At 48.9% G+C, this 26,034-nt stretch overlaps 2 protein-coding genes across 4 annotated transcripts in view; one reads left to right on the top strand and one right to left on the bottom strand.

Annotated features, from left to right (window-relative positions):
* Positions 1-20,272, top strand: part of LOC135895869 (all trans-polyprenyl-diphosphate synthase PDSS2-like) — a 38,323-nt gene extending 18,051 nt beyond the window's left edge. Inside the window, exons 3-6 of the mRNA XM_065424075.2 lie at positions 3,399-3,726; positions 5,722-5,952; positions 7,635-7,790; positions 18,522-20,272. Of these exons, the coding sequence (XP_065280147.1) occupies positions 3,399-3,726; positions 5,722-5,952; positions 7,635-7,790; positions 18,522-18,677 (871 nt within the window). The 3' untranslated portion in view covers positions 18,678-20,272. The remainder of the gene's footprint in view (positions 1-3,398; positions 3,727-5,721; positions 5,953-7,634; positions 7,791-18,521) is intronic.
* A 3,640-nt stretch (positions 20,273-23,912) lies between these two features.
* The window catches only part of LOC135895866 (protein enabled homolog), a 60,748-nt gene continuing 58,626 nt past the window's right edge, over positions 23,913-26,034 (bottom strand). For all 3 annotated transcript variants that reach the window (XR_010562506.1, XR_010562505.2, XM_065424072.2), the window contains one exon: positions 23,913-24,157. Coding sequence is in view for 1 of the 3 variants with exons in the window: in XM_065424072.2 (XP_065280144.1) it covers positions 24,093-24,157 (65 nt within the window). In the remaining 2 variants the exon portion in view is untranslated. The remainder of the gene's footprint in view (positions 24,158-26,034) is intronic.

Raw genomic sequence — 26,034 nt, 5'->3', positions numbered from 1 at the left:
AGTAACCATCTCCTCATGTTCACTATGGTAAAAAAGACTGCATTTAATTCTCTAAACACTAGATAGGAAGGGGTAACTACCTGTTGTACATAGCGATGTTGCTGTTGCATCCCATTTTTTTCGCGTAATGTCGAGGAATTCCAAACACTACAAGGCTGCTGTCCCACGCCGTCTGCGACAACACAGACGCCTAGATCAATTTAGTTTCAAATTTATCGAAAGCGGATGACATTAATATGAGTAAACCACTTCCGCACAGTTCCACATGCAATGCACTTCAAATCTAGCATGAACATTTTGAGTGATCGCTTCCGAATTTCAAATAAAGGAAGAAGAAAAAGAAACCGATTGCAGGCAATGACAATACAGTGCACGAGGGTTATATAAATATAGTTACACGCACGCACATTTTTGCAGAGAGAGAGAGAGAGAGAGAGAGAGAGAGAGAGAGAGAGACCAGCTCGGCTCAGCCAGTCGGGCGAATGCGCGTATGCCGATGAAGGTGCAGCCCGTGACCTCGCCCCCCCCTTCCCTGCACTGCACACTGCATGTTCTGGGAGCCCGTAAAGACTGGCTCAGAATGCGTGGCGAAGAAAGCAAGGGACCGGTGGCGGAGGCTCGTTCTGATTCCGTTCCCTCGCCTTTCGGCGGCACGAACGGGGCGCATGCACCGGCTCGGGTCAAGTGCACGTATCGATGACCCTCAAGCACGCCGGGGGGGGGGGGGGGGATCGGCGTCGCGCGGGCGTTGGGCTGTTGATCCCGACCGCCGCCGGGCTGCTATGTAGATCGTGCACGCGGCGTGGTGCGCACCGCTTGCGTACAGCGAAGAAATGCAAACGCCGGCCGCGGTGGCCAGGGTTCTTGCGAGGTCAGCGGATATATATATATATGTATATATAATATTTGGCGTTCTGCTGCTGAGCGCGAGGTCACCGGTTCGATTCAGTGGCGCAGCGGCCTCGTTGCAAGGGACGTGGGGTGCAAAAGCGCTCGTGCGTTTGCATTTAGGCGAGCATGAGAGATTGCTCCACTTGGACAAAGTTATGTCTCCCCCTGCACACTCCCACCACTACGTGGCGTCTCTCGTAGTGAAGATGTTGCTTTGAGACGCTAAAATCACTCAGTCAAGGAAGTGAATGAATGAATGAATGAATGAATGAATGAATGAATGAATGAATGAATGAATGAATGAATGAATGAATGAATCAGTCAATCAAACCATCAATCTTTTTTTTAGAGGTGGCACTCTCCAAGCGGTGCTTGAAAGCAATATCGCGTGGGTTCATTGTAATGCTGCTTTCGTGAGCAGATGTTATTTCTGAGCGATGCGCGTAAAATTCTGACAGTTGATACCAAAATGTCTTGGTAGGTTGAAAAACTTTATTGACTGTTGGTGCAGAAAAAAAAAATGTCATTACACAAGGAAGGGACTGTATAAAGGGTCAGGGGGATGTATTCCGCAAGGATCCAGGTAGTGGACCTATTCATTTCGTCAGCTGCGGAAGTAGTGATTGGCTGGGGGCGCCTATCCACTGCTGACGCGTACTCCGACACAGCGAATCAGAACTTCAGCAGCAGGCGAAATGGACATGTCTACTAGGTGGACGCTCGCATAATTACCTCCCACGGGTACGGTACGGCACCATAACTGCCAACCATGCATATATATGTGTTTACCGATAGTCGTAGCCCGCCGGTCGCATTTTGCGGGGTTCCCTCTGTACGTGAAACCAGCGTGCACCTAGAGCTAAGGATTTGCGCTAACGTTATTTTTCATTCACAGGGGAATAAAAAAAGACCTCTGTATACTTGCTGAGCCGAACACGATGTCGAACGTTATATTCTAGAATTCTCAGTGGCTGCTTTCTGGCGGCGGCGGAAGCCAAAAGCGTTTGCACGTGCTTGCACTTGTTGGTCCAAAATTAATTTTGGGACCTCTACCATACGCTGCTCGTCATAGCGCCAATCGTATCTCTGGACCATAAAACCTGATTAATATGAAATCTCCGTCATCCTAATAATCAGGCTGATCAAGCCCACTGCAATTACTATCTCGTATAGCTCTTTCGGCTCGTCGAATGAACACGACCTAACCCCACCACCGCATTTACACTTTCTGGCGGTCTAGGCTTCTTTTTTTTTTTTTTCGCGCTTCCCTTCGTACCCGTTCTGCTGCTCTAACAGACCATGCATGAGCCTTCTTATGCGATATGCTGGCTGTCACTAACTCCGTGTTCTGCAGCGAAACCTACGGGCCGCGCGCCAGCCTATCAGAATAGAGCACCAAAAGAAGGGCGCTGTTCTATAGTCCACCTCTAATCGTCCTTTCGCGCTACGACGACTGATTTGCTTCACGGAAGGAACAGCGACACGCAATGTGGGAGCACTTCTCGGAACATACAGCCGGTTGCTTTTAGTGGTGGGATGACACGAGTCCTATAGCTGCCGCGGTATACTGTACGGAATTATCGAGACGTGGTATAGATGGCTAAACTCTATATAAGGTGCTGTTGTGTTGAGCGTTAGGAGATTCAGCTTCTGTTCCGAGCCTGTCCGGAAGCCCACAGTTGCTTTGGGACACATAACCTTACTGTTAATTAATCATCACATGGGGCGTTCCGCCAAGTTTCAACGATTTGCGATCGCCGACCCCTATATTCAGTCTCACCAGTTACGTACAAGTAAGGACATAGTGCCAGCCGGTCAGTAACGAGAGATGGTAGCGTGTTTCGGAGGCAATGCTGATCCTTCCCTGAAGCCTGCATTCAACCGGCGTCACGTAGAAAACTATCATCGGAGCACGGCGGGAGTACACGTCTTCAGGATTTTCATTTGTATTGGCTGATGCGACCAATAATTTTCGCTGCCCTGCATAAACTTGGTGCAACGGACTACAGTTTCGAAGTCAAATAGTCGTGCATTTGAAAAGTAAAGACAGATGGGCGAGTTGGTGAGATGACACGATGAAGCAGGGTGAAAAGCTAACACAAAGGGAACATATAGTGAGCGAGAAGACTGAAGGAAACGAGAGGGTTCTAATTTATGCATACTTAACCTCTTATTCACGCCACTTCGTAGTCCGAAACAGAAAAAGAAATAAAAATAGCAACTGGAAGGAAAAACATGCGATATCATTAGCACATGCCATCAAAATTGCGGAGCCGCATGAATGCCAGATGTATACTACTTATTCACATGATTGTGCAGCTGGCGGTCGACTAGCATAGTCGATCATCTTGAAGGTGATACAGTTATAACGCTTTCGTAACCTCTCGACTAAGTTGATCAGGATTGCGTGCCAAGCGCGCTTCGTCTTGTCTTCCCTTCGCGTTCGCATTTCGTGCCGTTTCATCACGTCAATCATCTCTTTCCTCTCTCCCTCTCGCCGTTTCCAGGCAGCTGCTGTTCCAGCAGAGCGCCAACATCCAGACGCGAGGCCTTCTCGTCTCGCTGTTCATCAAGGCGTGCGGCACGGCCGAGCGCCACGCCGACCCCCCGGAAGTGGTTCTTCGCCGCCAGCAGCTGGTCGTCAACGCCACGGAGGAGTTCCACGCGGCACAGACCATCCACGCGTCGGCCCGCAACGTGGCCACCACCGAGCGGGACCGCCTCGACCCGCTCGTGTTGGACGACGTGCAGACGGGCAACAAGATGACCGTGCTCGCCGGGGACTACTTCTTCGCCAAGGCCTTCCAGACCACCACGGACATTGGCATTCCCGTGGTGCGCAGACCGTGTGCGGAATCCACACAGTACAGCTCAATTACTGCATGCGAGCGTTGTCCCTGCATGCATGTGACGCTGGTTGTTCCCTTGGTGCAGTTCCGATCAGGCGGTCGGAACTGCACCGAATTCCTTCTGGCGATAACCATCATCGTATTTGCGTATACCCTACAACATAATGCGGTAACCATCGGCCTTTTGCCTGCTCCGTTTTGCCGTACGGTAGTGCGACATGAGCTACGTTTACATCGACGCGACGGAGGCGGGTCGAGTTGGCTTGTCGTACTGAAAACCATTTGTCGGGTACGTATAGGTTTAATAGCTCGGGTGTCGAGGCGAGTTCCTGGCCAACCCGCCTGCAAGGGGTAGGTTGGCTCGCCCAAACCCTTTGGCAGGGTACATGTGGTCAGTAGGCATGGGTCTGCTCGACTTTTGACTCGACTCGCTCGCGTCGAGTTCCTGTAAGCGAAGCTATGGCTAACGCTATGAAATTCGAGTATCTCGCTACCAGTGTACCATTAGCATTACTGTTGGGTCCATCTACTAACCGGCGTTCTAGCCTTGCACACCTATTCCTATTGTCCCCACTCGCTTCAGGGATGCTCGTATGGACGTTCCTTTATCCATCGAAGAATTGGAGGCCGCACTCGTTAGGTGCAGGCGATCTTTGTTACGAGGACCCGATGGCATCACGTACTCTGCGCTTGCAAACCTTGGTCAAGAGGCCAGACATGCACTTCCTGGCCTATACAACACATCATGGCGTGACGGCTTGGTCCATACGATGTGGAAATCCAGTCGCCTTGTTCCACTCCTTAAGCATGGCAAATCTCACTTGGAATTGTCATCTTACCGTCCAGCTGCGTCACTGGCCAGCTGCGTCTGCAGGGTAATGGAAAGAATGATCCTTACACGGCTAGAATGGTACTTTAAATTTTACAACATCTATCTATCTGGCTTTCGACGTGGATGCTCGTCAATAGATAGCGTTGTTGATCTTGTAACGTATGTACCACACCAGAAACACCTGAAGCGAATTTCGGCGGCCTTATTACTTTATGTTAAAGGTGCCTACGACGATGTAGAACATCGTGCAATTCTGGACGCCTTAGAAGCTGTAGGGATTGATGGACACGTCTTTCGCTGGATACGCAGCTATTTGAATGGAAAATCTTTCGTTATTCTAAGTAAAGACGGACCAGCGCCGTCTAGCTATACCAGTCATGGTGTACCGCAAGGCGGAGTACTCAGCCCTAACTTTTCAACCTGCTGCTCGTTGGTCTCGCCGATTCGTTACCGCAAACCGCACAGCTCTCCGCATATGCAAACGACACTTGCCTATCGCCTTCAGGAGTGACACGTGTCCAAGTCCGTGCACGACTTTAGAAGGCTTGAGCGGCGGTGTCAACATACCCAAGAAGGCAAGGCCTAGAGCTTTCATCAATTAAGTGTGCACTCGTTGCATTTACTCGCAAAACGATGGCCCCGTATGCTTTGCGGATCAATCAACAAAATGTACCATATCGATGAACGCACAGATTTCTTGATGTCAACATTGATAGAGACTTGTCCTAGAGCCTTCACGTAGGGGCAGGTGGGTGTTGTCCCATGTTTTATGCCAAGTATACCTCATACATGGAAATTTCCGAATGTGGCGTCACGTGCCAGATGTGCACTCTCCCCTCTCCCCATCGTGGCTGTGCCCATGGGGTCAAGCGGAGCGCAGATGTTGTTTTAAAATACAGTAATGTCAAGACATATTGGCGCCTGTAAACGGCGTCGGCTTCTAATTTTCTGTAAGATGAATGCAGGAACAAAATACGCGCGAATTTAGCATCTACCACCAGAATGCTAGAGAGCATAACAAAGTACTGGCAGTAATAGACTTTCTGCACCCGTCGGCTTCGACGCTCCGCTAGCGCATTGCCTTGCGGTGTAAGCGTAACTCCGTGTCCATCAAGGTGGGTAATGCCGTGGCACTTCGTTGCACCCCAGATGCTGGACGTGTTCGGTAAGGCCGTCGAGGACTACGTGCGGTCGTACTTCGAGAGCGACCTGAACGCAGTGCCTTTCGTGGATGCCATGTGGTGGGAGGCCAAGACCCACCTGAAGACTGCCAGTCTGCTGGCTTCCGCCTACAGGGCGGCAGCCATGGTCGCCGGCCATCAGAGCGAACTCCAGGACCAGGTCTACCAGCTCGGCAAGCACATCGCCCTCGCCTTTCAGGTGAGACACTGGAAAGCAAAGCAGTATAGGCTTCGTCTACATTAACTCGACGCAAGCGGGTCGAGTGAGAGGACGAGCTGACCCCGCCCTACCCGACCGCTTTCACATGCATCTTGCCAAATTGGTGGATCGGGCCAACACACTCTGTGGGTGGGCCGATTGATCTATCCTGGACGCTCGCTAGGTGCGACTCACTACGGTTTACGAGGACGCGACGACCACTATACGGCCCGACGAGAGGACTCGACATTACCCGACCCGACTTTATCGGGTGCATATAAACAGCTAATGAGCCTGAGTCAATTTTATGCTTATGCGTAATAGCGCCACTGCGTTTGACTAGTACTCCTTGTTTCACGAGCAGCAACAATATGTAGGGTAAAGGCGTGGTCGACTACGTGATAGATAATACCACCTAAGCAATTTTAAGCTAACCCCATTTGCCGTGGCCCTCACTATGGAGCTGTTGAAATCGCTCAATTAAGGACGCGACAGCCATCACAGTCTCGTTGACAGCCACGTTACGCCTTAAAACTTGATGGCCTCGAAATGAAGAGAGAAGCACTACCTTGTTTTGAAGAGGACATTGCGTGTTTCTCGCATGGTGTTCCCGATCTTGCAGTATCGGACTGCTAGGCTGTAAAGGACGTGCATTCGCTGTTTTCAACCAGAATTTCTATTTTCTTGTTCTTTTTTTTTTGTTCAGCAGTGGAGCACGATTTACAGTGCAGGATCTGGAATCACTGCTTCTAATTCTGAAAACGGACCATAAATGGCTTGAGTAACAAGCTGAAGGATATACTGTTCTCTGTGTAGCATGCACTGTATTTGGTCCACAACATACGGTGCTCATTAATTTTGGTAGCTCTGTGATGAGTAGATCATAATTGGTGACGAATAGATAATAGCACTTAGGAATATATATTTTTTGAATTATTTTGTTAAATGTGCCTGCGGAAAGGTTCAGGGTGATGAGCGCTACTTGTCTCTTAGGCAAACAGTACTTATAAAAACTAGCAGGTTAAAAGAAACAAACGTGCAAAAAACAAAGACGTCATTATTGTGATAGCCTATTGTTTTATTCCAATTATCTGTCATTGAATATTCTCGCTTCATTCGTTCGCTAGAGCGCAATCAGATATAATATAGTCGCCTATAAATTTACGAGCGTAACCAGTTGTCACAGTTTTAGGGTGAGTATTATCAACTAGAAATATCCACTACCTCCGAAAAAAAAAAAGAACTTGTTGGTGCTGTAGCCAAGAGGTCGAGGCAGCAATGTATTTCGTTCCAACGGTACTGCTCGATTCCAGTTTTGCCCGTATTAATAATTAAGGTGCATGCGTGACGCAGACCCTGTGTAAAGGGCAGCGTTAAAGCAATATGTACGGAACGGGAAAAGCTTACGGCGAAGGATCTAGAACGCGCGAACATCGAGCCCTTACAAGGCTTTTTATACAAAATTTTCTCGTTGTTTTGTTTGCTTTTTGGTGACTTCTACCTACTTTCTGTTAAGATGCAACTTAATATCATGCCTAATTTTGCGAGAGACCTCTACAAAAGCGCCAACTCGAGTGCGAGTTGAAAACTGGGGTCTTCTCGCAGGCTTGGCTTTGTTTGCGCGTCGGCAATCTTTGGCCCCCTGACAACAACTTTCTGTGAACTTCTTTCAACGTGTGCAGACCTACCACGAAACCAGGCAATTCTTGGACACACCATGCTCGACGGGCTCCAACTACGACGTCACTAGTCTTCCAGTAGTTTTGCATATGGAAACGCATCCTCACATGCTGGCCCGCCTCAAGGAGTCTGGAATGAAGAATCAACAGTTCTCAAAGGTTGGTGCGAAACTGCGACGGCAGCTAAACCTTGCATGCAGTTCATTGTTGTGCTTGTGTAGAAGACATGCCAAGGAGAAGTTGGATTGGTAGATTACAATCCTTGAAGAGCGAATATCTAAATCTTTTTCTTCTGAGGAAACTTGGTAAGCGAGAAAGCACACCAACACAAAAGATGGATGGCGACGAAGCACTAAATTTCCGGCACGTTCGCTTCTCGCGACATCACGGATTTTGACAGCGTATGATGGACGTTACTTGATTGTATGTCAATTAAACGATGCATTACATTGCTCATGGTATCAGGAAACGGCTCAATTGGAAACTATTATACACGAAATAGGACAGATACGCGAAAATACTATGAAACACGTGACGTCACACTGAAGTACTTGGCGCCGCGGTTGAGTACGAAATTCAAGAAAAGGGAAGTTTGACCTTCGTTTCCTCTTTTTACGCCAGGTAAATGATCTACTTGATTTGATTTGCCAGTTCTCAAAAAAAAAATAAAGATAGCTTGCCTGCCAAATTTGGTTCACTGTTTTCTCTTTAATAATTCTTCAAAAACGTTCCGAACGACAAGAGCAAAGTACGAGAATCCGTAAATAAGTTTCTGAACTGGTGCTCAGCCCAGAAATGCACCTGCTGTGTACTAAACTCTGGTCATTGTCTCCTTGCGAAGGTATTCCTTTCACGTAACGTTACACTGCTCCTAGTGTTTTCTCGTCCCTAGAACGCTTCCTGGAATTAGTCTAGAATCGTGCTTTGCATTTATTCGCCTTGACGGTTTCAGAGCGTTGGACGCTGAAAACGATACGTCTTGTAAGCAATAATCTAGCGGCGTGTTCATCCTCAACATTTACAGTTTGTTTTCGTCGCGGCCAACACGCTCACGCGAACAAATCATACCAGACTGTTGTTTCTGGCATCGCCGATTGTCTACGCTTCGGCTTTGGCCTACGACATGCCCTTCAGCTATAGGGTCTAGCCTCGGCTCTCTCTAGCGAGAAAGGTTCAGCTAGTTAAATACGTCATGTAAGGTAGTGAGCACTGGCGAGGATGCTCTTTACGTCGATGAACAAGCAAGTTCCTATAACGCTGCGCGAGCGGATAATTTATAACGGAGCATCCAGTTGGCTCTAGCCTTATGCGCTGAGTGACCTCTCCGAGGCGCTTAAGTATATTTCACTAATAATGCGAGTTATTAGTCTAGAGAAAGAGAGAAATAAACTTTATTTTGAGACCAGGCTTCTTGAGCCCAAAGGTGAGTGGCTTCCTCAGTCCAGGTAGCCATGGCTCGCTGCCGCCGCCCGAGCCCTGTTCACCAACCGCAGCTGGCTGTCAGGGTCTTGCGTCACCAGCAGAGCCTCCCACTGGTCTTTCGATTCTTCCTCCATATCCGCTTCTTCCTGGTTGTTATCGCTTGGTGGTGATGATGACGGTGGTACTTCGCGGTTATTTCTGCACTCCAGCACCATATGGCGCAAGGTGTTGGGCGTGTCCGGCGGGCAGAACTTGCAGTCTCGCCCGTAGATGCCCGGGTACATGGCGTGCAGCAGTGTTCCGTGTGGGTAGGTTCCAGCCTGTAGTCTTCTCCAGGTTACCGCTTGGTCCCTACTCATCGTCTTATGCGCGGGCGGGTAGCGACGCCTCTGCTTCCTGTAGTGCGCCAAGATATCCGAGTACTTCTTGGATATGCGTTCTTCATCCTCGTCACAGTCGTTGGTACGCGTTCTCTGCGCGTCGGAGATGGCTCGGCGTGCATGATCTCGAGCCGCGGCGTGCGCCGCCTGGTTCCCCGTGAGAGACTCGTGCCCCGGTGTCCAGAGGATTTGTGCTGCTTCTATCTCGGTGGTGTTCAAGACCTGAAGCGCTGCCTTTCCAATCCTTCCGTTCATATACCTTCGGCATGCTTCTTGCGAGTCCGTCACCACGGTAACCATGACCTTCTTGCACGTTGCGATGGCCAGGGCTATGCCCACCTCTTCCGCTGTGCTCGCGTCCTTGGCACGTATGGATGTGGCTGTAAGTTGTTCGCCCTTCTCGTCGACCACGCTGATTGCGAATCGGTCGTTGGTACTGTACGCAGCTGCATCCGTATATCTAACGTTTTCTTCTTTGCTGTTGGTGCGTTCGAGTATGCGCTTGAGCGCCTGTATTCTCGCTTGTATCCTTTCCTTGTCGTACTCGGTATGCATGTTTCTGGGAATGGTACTTATGTGTAGCTTGTCTCTGATCTCGTGTGGGATACGCTGAGGTAGGTGCCTTTCATCCTCGACTTGGTAGCCCAGATCTTGCAGCAAGGCTCTTCCCGTCTTTGTCAGCTTTAGTCTCTCCAGTTGGTTGACGTTGTGCGCCTCCACGAGCTCTTCCCACGTGTTGTGGACTCCCATTTTGAGTAATTTCGCTGTGGACGTGGAGGGGGACAGACCCAAGGCAATTTTGTATGATTTTCTGATGAGGGCGTTTACTTTGTCTCGTTGACTGTTCTTCATGTCAACATATTGGGTCCCGTACGTGACGATGCTCGTGAGCAGCGCTTGTATCATTTTCGTGCAGTCTTCTGCCTTGAGTCCGTGGCTTTTGCTCGTCACTCTTTTGATAAGGTGGGTTATTTGTTGCACTGTTCTCTGAATTTTTTCCAACTCTGCTCCCCCGGCCCCGTCCTTTTGAATCAGGAGTCCGAGGATGCGGAGCGTCGTAACCTGTGGAATCATGATGCCTCCCACCTTTACTACCGGGTCTGGTATCTGCTGCGGTTGTCGGCCTCTTGTGCGCTTTCTTAGCACCAAGAGCTCCGATTTTTCAGGTGCGCACGTCAGTCCACATGCTTCCAGGTACTTTTCCGTAGTGTCAACCGCTTCTTGCAGAGCGTCTTGCTGTTGACCTGTCGACCCTCCCGTAGTCCAGATGGTGAGGTCGTCAGCATATATTGCGTGACCAATCCCTTCTATTTGCTTCAGTTGCTTGGGTAGTGAGCTCATCGCCAGATTGAATAGCATCGGCGAAATGACGGAGCCTTGTGGCGTTCCCTTTCGCGGTATGTCGAATTTCTCAGAGCGTAAGTTGCCTATCCCCACTGTGGCTGTACGTTCTTTCAGAAAAGCTTTGATGTAATTATATACTTTTTCACCGCAGTTATATACGTTGAGGTGCTGCAGTATGGTTTCGTGTGACACGTTGTCGAAAGCCCCTTTCACGTCAAGTGCGAGGATGGCTCTTTTGCTGTGCGTGTCTAGCTTGTCGATGACTTTTTCCTTGATTTGCAGCAACACGTCTTGCGCGGACAGGTGAGCTCGAAATCCGAACATAGTGCTTGGGACGTGTTCGTTGTCTTCGAGATAGTCGATCATGCGGTTGTGCACCATGTGCTCGTAGAGTTTTCCAGCACACGAGGTTAGGGATATAGGTCGAAGGTTCTGCACGCTGATGGGCTTGTTGGGTTTAGGTATCATGGTTACCTCGGCATGTTTCCATTCCGGTGGTACTTTACCTTGTTGCCAGCACTCGTTGATGTATTCTAAGAGCGCGTCTACAGAGGGTCCATCAAGGTTCCGGAGTGTCTTGTTGTTTATTCTGTCGTACCCCGGCGCCGTGTTGCGGGTGAGCTTGCTCAAGGCCCTCTCGATTTCTGCTTCTGTGAAGGGCCGATCCAGTTCTATATTTGGGTTGCCTCGATACTCGTCGAAGTGCGAATCTACAGTTATGTTTCGCTCAGTACAGAGGAACTTCTCCTTTACTTCTCTGATAATGTCTTCCTCTTTCCCCGGGTGGTTGTGTATGAGTCGCTGCATTTTCTGTTTTGCGGCGTTCTTGTTCTTCTTTGATAGGAGAGTCTTGAGCACCGCCCAAGTGCGCTTGCCGCTTAAGGTACTTTGAAGCTTGTTGCTTTGAAAGGGACACGCTGTTGTGGTGATACGCGAAGCCCACGCACGGTTCTCCATATTTGAGATAATCGCTGACGTGGATCCAAGGACTCACAGAAACGTTTCCATCTTTGAGATTGTAGTGCATCGATGCGACGTTGAATCTTCTTTTGCATCCGCCTTGCCTCTCGGAGATCATGGATGGATTTAGTTCTCCTGTATCTTCGTTCAGCCCGCCGGCGAATTGCTCGTAGTCGCTGCAGTTCTGCTTCAAATTCTGCATATTTCAGGAAAGGCTGGAAACTACGCGTAGCCTCTTGCATGGCTTTTTGAATTTCGTGTTCCGGACTTGAAGGGTTCCCTTGCTGACATACTCCCTCCATGTGCGACCGAAACGCCGACCAGTCAATTCGCCGGAGCGTCATGGAGGAGTATTTCGATAGTCCCTTGATCTTCAGGTACGTCGGAATACGGTCGCTTCCATGTGTTTCAATGTCTGTAAACCATTGCACGTTTCTTTCAAGAAGCCGAGAAACCAGGGTCAAGTCTAGGCAGCTGCTGTAGGTAGGCCCGCGTAAATATGTCGGACTACCATCGTTGAGGCAGTAAAGGTCGTGCTGTGTGGCAAAGGATGCTATTCGCCTTCCCCTGGAGTCCATCTTCAGGCTCCCCCAAAGCGGATGGTGAGCATTAAAATCTCCTGTGAGAATCGTAGGGCCGGGTGTCGCTGATAGCACGTCGTGTAGTCGTTTAGAGTCGCTTTGCACCAAGGTCGCAGCGAAATTGACATTGCTGAAGAATTTTGCTCGAGACTTTCCAGCTTGCAGTTCCAACGCGCAATTACACCATGTGCTACTCCTGTGCCACGGGATTCCCACATGGATGTAATTTTTTCGCTGGAGGAGCTTGAAGCGGCACTGGCGACTTGCAGGCGCTCTTCGTCACCTGGCCCGGACGGGGTTACCTATGCGGCGCTCGCCAATCTTGGGCAGACAGCACGACTCATGCTACTAAACCATTACAACGAGTCTTGGCGCAACGGTTTGGTTCCACGTGACTGGAAATGCAGCCGCTTGGTTCCACTTCTCAAACCTGGCAAATCACCGTTAAACTTGTCATCGTACCGCCCCATCGCTCTGGCCAGCTGCATAGGGAAAATAATGGAACGAATGATTTTGACTCGCCTGGAATGGTACCTGGAAAGTTACAACGTGTACCCAGATGCTATGGCTGGCTTCCGGCGTGGGCGCTCATCCATAGATAATGTCATCGATTTGGTTACATTCGTTCAGCATCAAAAACGCCGGAAACGACTCACTGCTGCATTATTCCTAGACATAAAAGGCGCCTATGATAATATAGCACATTATGCCATTATAAATGCTCTTACTGAAGCCGGAATCGGTGGCCGCACTTTTCAGTGGCTGTGCAGTTATTTGACCGACAGGCATTTCTTCGTGATGACCGAGGATGGCGCCACGACTCAACACCAAACGTGCCGTGGAGTACCACAAGGCGGAGTGTTAAGCCCGACGCTTTTCAACCTAGTGCTCGTTGGCCTAGTCCGATCCTTGCCCAACACAGTTCAGGTATCAATATATGCCGACGATATCTGCATTTGGGCGTCTGCCGTAACACGGCTGCAGGTACGAGCACGGCTGCAAAAGGCAGCTACGATAACATCTCTGTACTTGCGAAAACAGAACTTAGAGCTGTCTTCAGAGAAATGCTGCCTTGTTACATTCACTCGGAAGGAAATGAAGCGTTACAGTGTAAAGGTCAATGGGCAAGCAGTAGCGAATGCACGAAAACACCGCTTTTTAGGGGTAATTATTGACCGAGACCTATCATGGAGCCCGCATGTTTCATACCTGAAGAAGAGATTATTGACAATAATACATCTCCTCAAATTTCTCGGCGGAAAGTCATGGGGCACTTCGGTGCGGTCAATGCTGCAGCTGTATAACGCCTTGTTCCTCGGCTTCGCAAGATACAGCCTCCCTGTGATTGGCAACACCTGCAAAACAAACCTGCGTGTACTCCAGGGACTACAAGCTCAGGCCCTAAGGACGTGTCTCGGTCTTCCGAGGTGTGCGTCTACAGCGGCAACGATCATCATAGCTCGAGATCACCCAGTATCAACGTATTTGGCAACCGACGCTCTCAGGGCGCATATTCGGCACGTTGCCCGATTACCTTCTCACCATGTTGCCGCTCTACCCACAGAAAGGCCACACACAACTTTCAGTCGTTTAATTGATGCCAATCGCCCCTCATTGCCATCGAACTACATGCCTGCAGCAAGACCATGCTTACCTTTATGGTGCCTGCACAGACCTGACATACGCCTCACCATCCCAGGAATCATGAAGAAAGCCAACATGTCCTCGTTTGCCCTTAAGCAGGCCACGTTAGAACATTTACATGAGGTGCACAGTGGCCGCGTACACGTTTACATCGACGGTTCAGTTACATCTGCAAGCGCAGCTGCCGCTGTGCTGATACCAAGAAGATCCGTCAAGATACAGCTCAAGACGTCACATGTATCATCAACGACAGCTGCTGAACTCGTAGCCCTGCGTGCAGCTCTTCATTTTATTAAGGAGGAACCATCCCAGGCATGGTCAATCTTCTGTGATTCCAAGGCAGCCCTACAGAGTGTACTCTCAGCACTGCGCCATGGATCACATGAGCAGCTCGCCGCAGAGATCAGAGAAGTCCACCATCGACTAGTTGACGAAGGGCACGATATAATATATCAGTGGTTGCCTAGTCACTGTGGCATACATGGCAATGATCGAGCAGACGCAGCTGCCCGATCTGCCCATGACGGCGTCAACTGCGTTGCCATTCCTCTTTCGAGAGCCGACGCAGCGAAAAAACTTGCCACACTTGCGCGTGACCTGACATTAGCCCAGTGGAATTCATCCGATTTCACAAGTGCACGCCTCCATACTCTAGACCCTAAGTTACAGCTCCATATTCCGTCCGAGCTTCCACGACGTGACTGCACCCTTCTTATCCGTCTATGGCTTGGAGTAGCATTTTCAAATGCCTACTCTTTCCTTATCGGAATGGCCAACAGCCCACTATGTGACTTTTGCGGGTGCAACGAAACGATCGAGCATCTTCTTTGTCAGTGCTCTCGTTTTAACCCACAAAGAACTGTCCTCTCAGCCACCTTAGACAAACTGGACAAGCGCCCTATGACAGAAGACAAGATCCTTGGAACCTGGCCTACGCGAACATCAGCGCGATCCGCTATGAAGGCGCTGCTGCGATACTTGAAAGACACGGGACTTTCTGACAAATTGTGACAGTACACTGTGTGGCGCAGGACTGTACGGTGACACTGCGTAAGACTAGGAATGCCTTTGCGGGTTGCGTGACAGTGCCCACAGAAATAGTTCGTGTGTACGTGCGTGTGTGTGCTTAGGTTTTTTTTCCTTTTTTTATCCTTCTTTCTTTCTCACCTATTGCATCCCCTTTCCCTTCCCCCAGAACAGGGTAGCCAACCGGAGATAATCTCTGGTTAACCTCCCTGTCTTTCCCTTGCCTTTCTCTCTCTCTCTCTCTCTCTCTCTTTGAAGCTTGTTGCATGTTTCGCGCCAGTTCTTTCTTTCAAGTTGTTCAGAGTACTCTTGCGTTTCCTTGATCAGCTTAGAGATTCGAATTTTGAGTTTCCGGTTGCACTTGTTACGCTGCCAGCGTTTGGCGAGACCCCTCCGCGCCTCCCACAGGTGGAGTAAGTGCGGGTCGACCACGGGGGTGATTTGCGACAGCTGGATTGTCCTCGTATGCTTCTCGGCTCTTTCCACGACTCCTCTGATCCATATTGTTATGTCGTCTATCGTCGCATTAATGGCACTCTCATCTTTGCGAAAGGCCTGCCAGTCCGTGATCTTGGCTTTTCCTATCTTCATCGTTGCTTTGTGGTGTGGAATGATCGTTTGCACTATAAAATGGTCGCTACCAAGGTTCTCGTCCATGCAGCTCCACTCATACTGTTCGAGTCCGTGTACGAATGTGAGGTCGGGGCTGGTGTTTCTAGATACACTGTTGCCGATGCGCGTGGGTGTCTGCGGGTCGTTGAGTAGCGTGAGGAGGTGTTGTTGGGCTGCGTTGTGCACGTCTTCTCCTTTTTTCTTTGAGGCCGCATAACCCCAGGCCACATGGGGAGCATTAAAATCTCCAACGACTATCAGCCCGTTACCCTTGCTCAGCTTCTTCACCTCTCTCATAAGCTTGTCTAGATCCTTTAGGTGGTCCTTTGGTGGGCTGTACACGTTTAACACAAAGAGGCTTTGCTGCTGTTTTTTCTCGGGTGCGATTTCGACGAGGGTGTGTTCGATGCGGTGTTGGATGTCGTGTCGTTGAGCGTTGATGGCTTTCTTGGTCAGGATTGCTGTCCTCGTTTGACCGTCAGTGACGTGAGTGAGGTAACCACTGACCTTGAAGTCTTCTGCTTCGGTTTCTTGTAAGGCTATAATGTCTGGGTCAAACTGCCTGCAGAATTGTACAAGGTTGCTTCTCTTACTTCGAATAGAATGACAGTTCCATTGCCAAATTTTGAGCCGTGGGTGTTGCTTGTAGTCATCTTCCTCTTTAGATTGCCTCGCCATCTTGTTCGCTTAGGGTCTGCATTATCTTGGCTTCTCGCGCAGGGTACTTAGGTTTCTTGCGAGCATTATCTCTTTCTTCTAGCATGTGAATGCGTTGACTGAAACTTTCTCCGGATTGTGTCATTTTGGTCTGTAGAGCCTGAATCTGGTTCTCTATTTCGTTCTTGAGAGATTGGAAGCCAGTCTGTATCATCTGTGTTACCGTGTTTTGCATAACCTGCGTTACTGTGGACAGTGTGGTTTCCATCATGATGGTCACGTTGGCGTTGATGCGGTCTTCAAGTGTCTTGAGGTCGTTCTGGGTTATCACCGCTTGGTTCGACAGTGTTGATGGCTCTGGTCTGTTGACTTGTTGATGACTCTGTTGGTGATGGTGGTGGGGGTGGGGATAAAGGCCGCGGTAGGGGTGTTTGCGATTGCTGGGTCTGTTCTCTCCGTAGTTGTTCTATTTCTCGCATCAGGTATTCGAGCTGTTTTTCTGTGCTGGCTTCCTTCTCTTGTGTCTTCTTCTTTAGTCTAGATCTCTGGTTTTAGCTGACAATGCACAACCCCACGAACATTCAAGGATGAAGGAAGCATGCTCTTGTTTGACTGTCTTGCCTATCACGCCTTCTTCGGTCTTGGACACTCCAGGCTTCCCAATGCGAAGACTTTTGCTTGTTTAGCTTCATGATCGTAAGCCCAGACTCAATTAAAGTATCATCCTCTGTGATGAACCTCAATATCAATGAGATCGTTCATCGTGGAGCGGCGAAGGTTTTGTTGAAATTCGAGAGGCTGCGCCTTCGGTTCGGTGGCCCGGATCGTACGGACGAGCTACAGCATGACGGTGCACGTTCAAAACAGACGTAAGGATTGCTTGCACTGTTTCGCATGACACCCTACGAGGTGGTCAACATCAAAAATAGTTTTACACCTGTCGTCTTACACGATATTTCCATTTTCGCAGCAGCTTTAAGGCTGACGGACACTTTCATCGTCTCTCGGTCATAGGCTTTTTCAATAACTTTGTAGATATTGATTTCGAATTTTGCATATTGAGCCACTGAACTTGAAGTTAGGCTTTTTTTTTGTTTTCACTCTACGGTGAAATTGGGTGCACCTTTCTCTAGGTCATAAAAGCACCTCTAGCACAGAGAGAGAGAGAGAGAGAGAGAGAGAGAGAGAGAGAAGGGAAGAAGGAAAGGCAGGGAGGTTAATCAGACTGAGTCCAGTGTGCTACCCTACACAGAACTTCGTGTTGAAGTCACAATGCTGCGCGATACAATTGCCCATTTAACTAAATTGCTATGCCTGCTTTTGGATGAAACCTATGCGTTTCTTTCTATGTTCGCTATAGGGCCATCCGAGCATACCCAAGTTTATTCAGAGGCCTGTGAAATTTGCAGAGATGTGCTGACAACGATCAGCCCATTTTGAACGTCACTCGCAGTACGCGTCAGAGGTCGCATGGAATTAACTCGGAAGTCTGACGCTGTTTCACGACTCTCCCAATACGAACTGTGCTTCTGATTTGAAATTGTTCGTAAAGATTTTGAGGAGGGGAAAGAAGTGTGAGAAGATGTGGTGCTTTGCGTGCGCCGGGCTGGTGACGAAAAAGACTGCGGGCCGTTTTCTGAACACTGTGCCAGTGGCCCCACCGGCTGTCCGTCATCGTGACCCAGCCCCTCCCGCACATGCGCACGCACCAGCAAAATATGAGAGCCGCCGCACCATCCGTCTCCGTAATGCCACGTAATGGGACTCCAAGGCGCTTCGCAGCAACGACGTTGCGCTCGCCCGATTCCGAGCATGTTCATGTCGCCAAACGTTTCCGACACCCGCTTCACGCTAGACTGCTCATGCGGTACCTAGGAGAAAAGAGGAAATGTTGTAACCTCCTTTAAGAAACCGCGTAGGTTATGCGACGCCTCCAGGCCACGGCGAGCGCGCGAGTGAGCGAGTTCGTGAGCGTGTAAGCACGTGAGTGAGTGAGTGAGTGAGTGAGTGAGTGAGTGAGTGAGTGAGTGAGTGAGTGAGTGAGTGAGTGAGAGCACAAGCGAAGGGCGTGCGAACAGTGTGTAAAAGACTGCATCCAACAAGATTCTAAGAGGTGTCGCGACAGGTCTTTAAAGTGGCATGCAAACGTACCGCAGCCTCACGCAACCATGAGCCGCTCTGACTGCCCCCTTTCCATTTGTCTCTTCCCCTCTCTTCCCCCTACTCCATCGGGCGTCCTGCGTGAACGTGGTCCGCTCGAAAAGCTCCAGTCAGAAGTGCTGTCGGGCGACGCGCTGGAGCGGGCGCAGGTCATGCTGGGATACTACATCCAGGAGGCCCGGCTGCTGGCCAGGAGTCTCGGCCCGTCGGACGCCGCCAAGTCGCTTGTCACCATCGTCGGCAGCCTCAAGGAACTGTGACGACTTGTTCGCCAGCCAAAGCGTTACCCTTGATGTGTTTCCTTTTAGCTCTGTTTGTTTTTCAGGTGCTGAGCGGAACGGCGAAGCGTGCACGTGCGTCACCTTCGTTTGGGCGGGGCTGACGCCCTGCTCAAAATTTTTGCGAGCGCTCGTTGTTGAAGTCACACGTCTAATTTGCGAGTTTCACACGTGTAAGCTGTTTCGCGCATGCTGCAGTCCACGCGCCCACACAGAAAGTGGCGTGCCGAAGTGGGCAGCCTTGAAGTCGCGTTTTTTGCGGCTTCGGATATGCATGGCGAATGCGCAAACCAGGCGTTATTAACGAACGTCTCCACAGGACAGGTGTCGAGACGAGTACATTCCCCTGTTTCCCGCAAGCACCTAATTGTTTTTGAATCGCGTGCGAAATGTGTCCAGGGTAAGACATGGCGATCGCCTTATAGAACGAAGTCACTTTTATACGGGCTGCTGCAGAGATAGTATCTATGGTATATAGTCCCTCCCGAAGCTTTCCACGTCGTCCAGACTTGCACCAACGGCGCTTGGCAGCATGCGTTCGCTAGCGTTCGCTAGCGCTAGCGTTCGTTAAGAAAGCTCCGTCGGTAGAGAGTACTAGCACAATGCAATATGCCAACCTTACGATTCCTAAAGGAAGAAAAGTTAACGGAACAACAGCTAAGCACTGCAATGTCGGCATTCGCTCATCTGAAACAATTCGATGAAGATAAGTTTTGGGACGATCTCTTGGTGTAGACGTCAACTGAAACGGGTCCTTCAACCGTTTCTCTCGACGTCTACACGAACAGCGAGTACTGCAACAACTTGTGCATGAACAAGGACCGTTGTTCACGCAGCGGGCCTTGAACTAAGTGAAGAATGACCGTTGTGGCATATGAAAACCGACAAAATAACTTGGGACGTACCGCATACGCGCCTGGTTGTCGGTGCCCAGTTCCCGAGTTATTGTTGCAGTTAGCATATGTCCCGCGAGTATGGCTTTGCAACTCTGTCCCGAGACAATCAAGAAAAAAAATTCCTGGCCACTCCTTAGCGTCAGCACGCTGCTCTTGCGTGCCGACTTTGCGCGGCCGGCTTTTCGAGCTGGCCACGCGTATGACGCGTGCCAATCGCGCGCCAACACCTTGGCACACTATGCGACACCAATGTTTTCCACGATGGCGGTGTTATGCAATGCTCAAGTATGGTACACGTGAGCTTCCAGGTCAAGCAGGTCCCGCTACAGCACGGGTTCATCACGAGGCTCGCAATAAACCTACAGGAGACTCCGTGGGGAGGTTTTCTGTAGTTGAGTCATAACGAAAGCTCGCGAGTTAGCAATTTTTCAGCACCGCATGCTTAATGAAGCAAGCCGCGTGATCTGCGGCTTTCGAAATATCAGACGGGCGCACTGCGCCTACTATAAATAATTTCATCATTGTTTTAGCGCCTTTATGTGATCAAAACTATATAGTTTTTTTAAGACGCAAGTTTTTATCCATATACGTAAGCAGTATGTGCACACAGCTAATATGGTGTTAACGCACGTGCGTGTGTGATATATTTTATGGAAAATAAAGTGTCTACGTGCTTCCTGCTCTGCGCTCATGTTGCTTGATTGCACTCCCGAGTTGAATAACTGTACCCGCTTCAACTACTGCGCCTAGACATGACGTAGGCAAATGGTGTAGGGTAAGACTTTAGATGCACTAGTAAAGACGTCTTTCAACGAACACTGCACTGGTCAGCCACAAGCACTCGGTGCTGAAAGCTTTCCACGATGACAGCACCGCCCTAATGAGCAGTGGAGGCGAAATTGGGGCAGCTAGTGGCACATTCGACGCCGTGATATTTTTTTATCGCTTACCAACGGAGCAGGAGTGTCAGAAATGTGAAAAATCGTCGGAGCACGCTTGGGTCCGCATAAATAGGGACAATTTTGTGACCGAGATCGGAAGCAGGAACGCTGCTGGACTTAGAACTCGGAATAAAGCTCAATGCGTAACATACGAAAAGAAAGGGGGTTAACCGAGGGGCCCGATTTTTATTAGTCATATAATAAGAAACCAACAAACACTGACACCAAGGACAGCATAGGGGAAATTATTTGTGCTTAATAAATGAAATAAAGAAACGATAAATTATTGGAAATGAAAGTGGATGAAAAAAACTACTTGCCGCAGGTGGGAACCGAACGCACAACATTCGCATTTCGCGTGCGATGCTCTACCAATTGAGCTACCGCGGCGCCGTTCCCCATTCACGTTCTTGGGTATTTGTGTGGTCTATTAGAACACTGGGAGTGTTAGCCAGCGCCACCACTCGCAGACCTTGGCGGCGGACGTGGAACGTCCTTTCTGCCGCAGGCGTCACGAGAACATGATCTTTTTTCAGGTGAAGGCAACTGGTCAATAAACCCACACATGCTATCTGAAGGCATCAATGTCGCCGGATTCGAAACCCTCGTTATGTAATAAACGAGATGAAAGGGGGTTAACCGAGGGGCCCGATTTTAATTAGTCATGTCATAAGAAGCCAACAAACACGGACACCAAAGACAGCATGGGGGAAATTATTTGTGCTTAATAAATGAAATCAAGAAACGATGAATCACTGGAAATGAAAATGAATGAAAAAACAACTTGCCGCAGGTGGAAACCGAACCCTCAACCTTCGCATTTCGCGTGGTCAAAGTCCGGAGACGTCTGCTGCGGTGTCTCATGGAGTTGCTAGCTGTTTTGGACTTTATTTAATGTGGTTCGTAAAGTGGGACGATTCTGTAGGCCATGCAGCATCACAGCACCAACACTCATCATAGCATTAACTAACACACCGGGGTACCAAGCAGCATGTCTCGACAGGCCTACCGCAAACCTGTCTAATTTCTTCCTATTTTCTTAGCAACGTCTCTTTTATTGTCACATCCCTCTCCTTTTCTACCGTGTGTCCCAGCTAACTTTAGCCAAGCTGGTCAAATAAAAAGAAAACGATATTAAGAGACCAAAGTGCAGGATAAGATTACAAAACCTATCGTGTTCGGTCGTCAGAGGTCTGGCAACCGAACACCGTAAGTCTTAAAGTTGTACCTTGCGCCGTACTTCTTAAAGTTTTTTTTATGCTTTGAACAACAACTTGGTTAACATTAGCTGGGACACTCTATATGTTACTCTGCCCTGTGCCACTTTTTCTCCATGGCCGCGGGACAGTTCAAGTGTCCACTGAAAACAGACAGTTACGAGTCCCTTTCCGTGCTTTCCCTATCCTTACCCTTTTTTCTCCCAAATATAATTGACTATTACTAGTACTACAACTGCAATCATCATATCTGGTTACTGCCCAATTTTCGACCTTAGCGGTCAGTGTCGGTGACAATTGGGTGATAAGTGAGAGTGCCGCAGCGACCTCTGGCCGGTCCTAAGGACATGGGTGTAATGGCGAACGCCAAGAGACGACACAAACCGCTCCAGCCGGGCGCCCAGCAGGGTTGCCAACCATTCCGAATTTGTCCCGAGTCCCGACTTGACCCAGTCGTGATAGCCACTGGTGCCGACTTAATTTTTAATGCTGAATAACAATCAACTAAAATTTTGAAGTATCCTTGGCTATTTTGAGAGCACGAAATGGTTGTGCTTGAACAACAGGGCCGCTTAATGCATGAATAACCATCCATACTCATGGAACTGGTGTCATTCGAGACAACGTATTGCAAAATTCACGCGAACTTTTCCCCCGTAATTTTTGCAGTCGTCTCCGCATGACTGAGTTGATTTACTAAGAAAAAAAAAACACGACGACAGGAGGCGGAAAGGAAGGCATGTATATATGTGGTAACCATGTGGAATAAAAATTCAGTTGTTAGTAGCGCTGTGTCTTCGCTTTCTTCTCTTGTCCTCGTTTTTTTTGCGCTTTGCCTTAAGCTGACTTTCATTTCGCATAATTTTTTTTATTATGCGCAGCAATGAGCGGTGATAGCGATAACAGCTTCCGAGCTACTATCAATAGTAATTTTATTGCACATGTTTACCACATATATACGTAGTATATGTGTGGTAATCATGTGCAATAAACATTCAGTTGTTAGTACCAATGTGTCTTCGTTTCCATCTCTTGTCCTCGTGTTCTTTTTTTTGCGCTTTGCCTCAAGTTATGCAGTATCAACTAGCCCACTAGTCTGTCGTCTTGAAAGTCATCGTAGCAAATGCGCAGCAGCTGTTTATGGCTTCAAGACCGTCGTCACTCGTTAATGCGGCTAACAGTGACATAACGAAATACGAAGAGAATAAGTCTTTAACAACGTGGAAAAGAACTTCCTGTGGCCTTACCATGAAACGGCGACGAAGCAGTGATGCCAGATGCTGGCAGAAGAACCCAACAACGATCCTTCGGTGGCATTTCACAGAAAGATCCCGGCGATGGGGCCCGACCAGGCTTCGCACGCGTTGGGTCGTGCCGCATGTCAAGCTGCCAGCCGCAGCCACATTTTTATTGATGTGCTCTGCCACCTAACGGAATCGGCGAAGGTCCATAGCTCGGCCGCGAAACGGCTCTAGTGTCAGCTCTTGTCGTTTACTATGTTACTCTATGCCACTGAAGCGGTGACGACAGCCGAAATCACGCCATCCGGCCCCTTAATGGGCTTCTTCGATTTTCCACTTCTGGCTACCCGCGGGCTGCCAGAGCCAGCCAGAGCGTCTTCGTTTTTCTCGGGTTGCTCCGCCCATCGCGCGACGCACTTCCGCCGGGCGTTCCCTTTGCTCGGGCTGGACGGATCTGGCTACCTGCCGGCTGCCAGTACCTGCCAGGACGATTTTGGTCTGGCTGCTCTTTGGAAGTTCTCTGGCTAGCAGACGGCTAAAAGCGGCGATAGGCGCTCGCCGCCATCTTTGCGGGGGCTTCACGGATTGCAACGCGGGCGCTTGAGGACTTAAAATTTACCTCGCTCAGTCAACTGTCTACGGTCACCTTCGGATTTCCTTACTTCTAGCGTTATCTTTTTAGGTGCTAACGCTCCGTTCCGCATTGCGAAGCGGCGTGATACGAGCCGTGGTGAACCGTTTAAAGCTTTTGTGTGTGTGTATGTGCTGTGGTGCTCTTGTTCAGTTATTCACATTAATTATCTGCGTTCATTGAGTCTAGAAATATTTTTTGTAGTATCGCGTACTGCAGCAGTCGCTTAGCGTCTTTAAGCAGTCGTTTTACAAGCCTTAGCAGTCGTTAGGTGTCTTTTCAGTCTCTTGATTATGGGATCTTCATTTATTCCATGATTCGCAACCCACGTAGAAACAATGTGCTGAAACTAAGCAGAACTTCACACGAATAATAATTGGAGAAGCGCAGAAGAGGACGTCACTGTTGAGCCACTGTGCAGCCCATTTAATTTGCTGAACGAGGAGCGCCGTTGAAGTCCTGTGACAAATTCTACGGACCGCTTGAACCTCCAGTCGGGCTTCGAGTAACCACTTTCACCACGAAATCCGCAGCTCCTGCGTCGAAAAAATATAAAGGAAGACAGCAAATTCTCATGAATAAATGAGGAAAGGCGGTAAGGTCTCACTGCACAAACTACTGCCAAGAAACAACGAGATAAAATTTTTTCTAATGGTGCTCGAGTATATACGTTGTCGCCCAGCTTCATTATGACGCGATTCCGCTGTTTTACTCAAGCTTCTGAATTCTCACGTTCACGGGAGAATCGACGTAGTGTGCTTTGGAGTTTGTCCTACTATATTTGTCCCTGTAAGACAGGAATAAGCAGTGAAATGTAGATTATAGGGCGCCACATTAAGTGTCAAGAAGAAAGAACCACACCTTGAGAATTAGCCAAACTCCTTTCACGATTTACCCTTTTTTAAATGTTTTTTTGGGTTATAAAATTCGAAATTAAATCTCTTTTGCACAAGTTGTTTGTTTATAATCAAATCAAGTGTTTTTTAACCGTGTATTTGGCTAAATTATGATCCCCTCCGCTGTAATGTTTTTTTAAACCCCGCGCAGATATCCTACGGACAGACATCTCTGGACTCTTACTCTCTTGACCGGTCGTCCACGCATTTCATTAGACCAAGAAAGACCGCTCAGCTATAGAAAGTTTTATCGAGTGCGCCGCCGACAATTTCTTGCTTCCAATTCTTGTCAATCTCCATGGTATTTTTTTGTTTCCGTTCTTTCGACCCAATTTACTGGCTCTATTTCTCTCTCATTCTTTCTGGCGACTCCTAGTCGTCTATTAACACTTTTAATTACGGTGTACGTGGTTGCCAACTTTCTTGACCTTTTCCTCCGTCGGTGTCCACGCTTTTCAGGTAGAGATAGTTGTGCACTTTAGCCACCCATTTATTTTGATTCATATCACTGAGCCTTTCTTCAAAACTCATTTTGCTTTGCACTGCTCTCACTTCGAAAGAGGCCAAACTCATGTCACCCTGCACTACCTCATTTGTGGTTTTACCATGGGCGCCCAAAGCCAGCCGGCCAACCGATCTTTGGTTAAGATCTAGCCGCGACGAGGTATCCGATTTTGAGCACACAATGACATTTGTGAAAGTTAGCGCTGGTACCATTGCTCTTTTTCAGATTCCACGCACAACCTCATATTTATTGTGGCCTCAAGGCGCTCTATGTCTCATTCTTGCTGCATTAAGCAGCTCTACAAATCGTTATCTGGTGTTCACTCGCGGTGGTAATTGTTGCTGCGGTTGAACTACATCCAGGTAGCCCCAGACATGTTCTAAGGGCTTGTTTTGAAGTGCTCTGTAGGACAGAGATGTTATTTTTGTTAGCATTGGGCAGCGCTGGTGTGCTATATCGCAAGTATCCTAGGAAGAGCGTCTTGTATAGTTGAAGCATAGATGCCATAGATGTACCCCACGTTTTACCGGCAAGAAACATTAATATATGGGCGATAGGGGTAAGCCTCTTCTTGAAGTATGATATGTGGGGGCTCCATGAAAGGTCTCTGCCGACAATAGCGCCTAGGAATCGGTGGGATATTGCGCATGAAATCGTTTGATGTTCAATAGAAATGGGGCGCCAAGTCTTGTGCTTGTGAGTAAAAGCGACTAAGGCGAGCACTTCTCGCTCTAAATGCTAAGAACTTCAGCACGCAGGTACGACGATGTCAGGGTCACTGCTTTTTGGAGCCATGCACTAACCTGGGGACGTGTAACTGCCAAAGCCCATATGCATATGTCGTCATCCTATATGGAAAGGTTGACTGTACGTGGTACAACCTGGGTAAGTTCAATGATTGCAAGGTTAAACAAAGTGGGGCTAAGAACCCCGCCCTGCGGCATGCCACGGCAAGTGCAATGATCAGCAGTTCGGCCATCTATACTTTGCACAAAGAAAGATCTTTTGAATG

This window comes from Dermacentor albipictus, chromosome 4 (genome assembly GCF_038994185.2).
Source record: "Dermacentor albipictus isolate Rhodes 1998 colony chromosome 4, USDA_Dalb.pri_finalv2, whole genome shotgun sequence".
NCBI lineage: Eukaryota > Metazoa > Arthropoda > Arachnida > Ixodida > Ixodidae > Dermacentor > Dermacentor albipictus.
The sequence above is the reverse complement of the archived record's forward strand: the minus strand, read 5'-3'. Positions and strand labels throughout refer to the sequence as shown.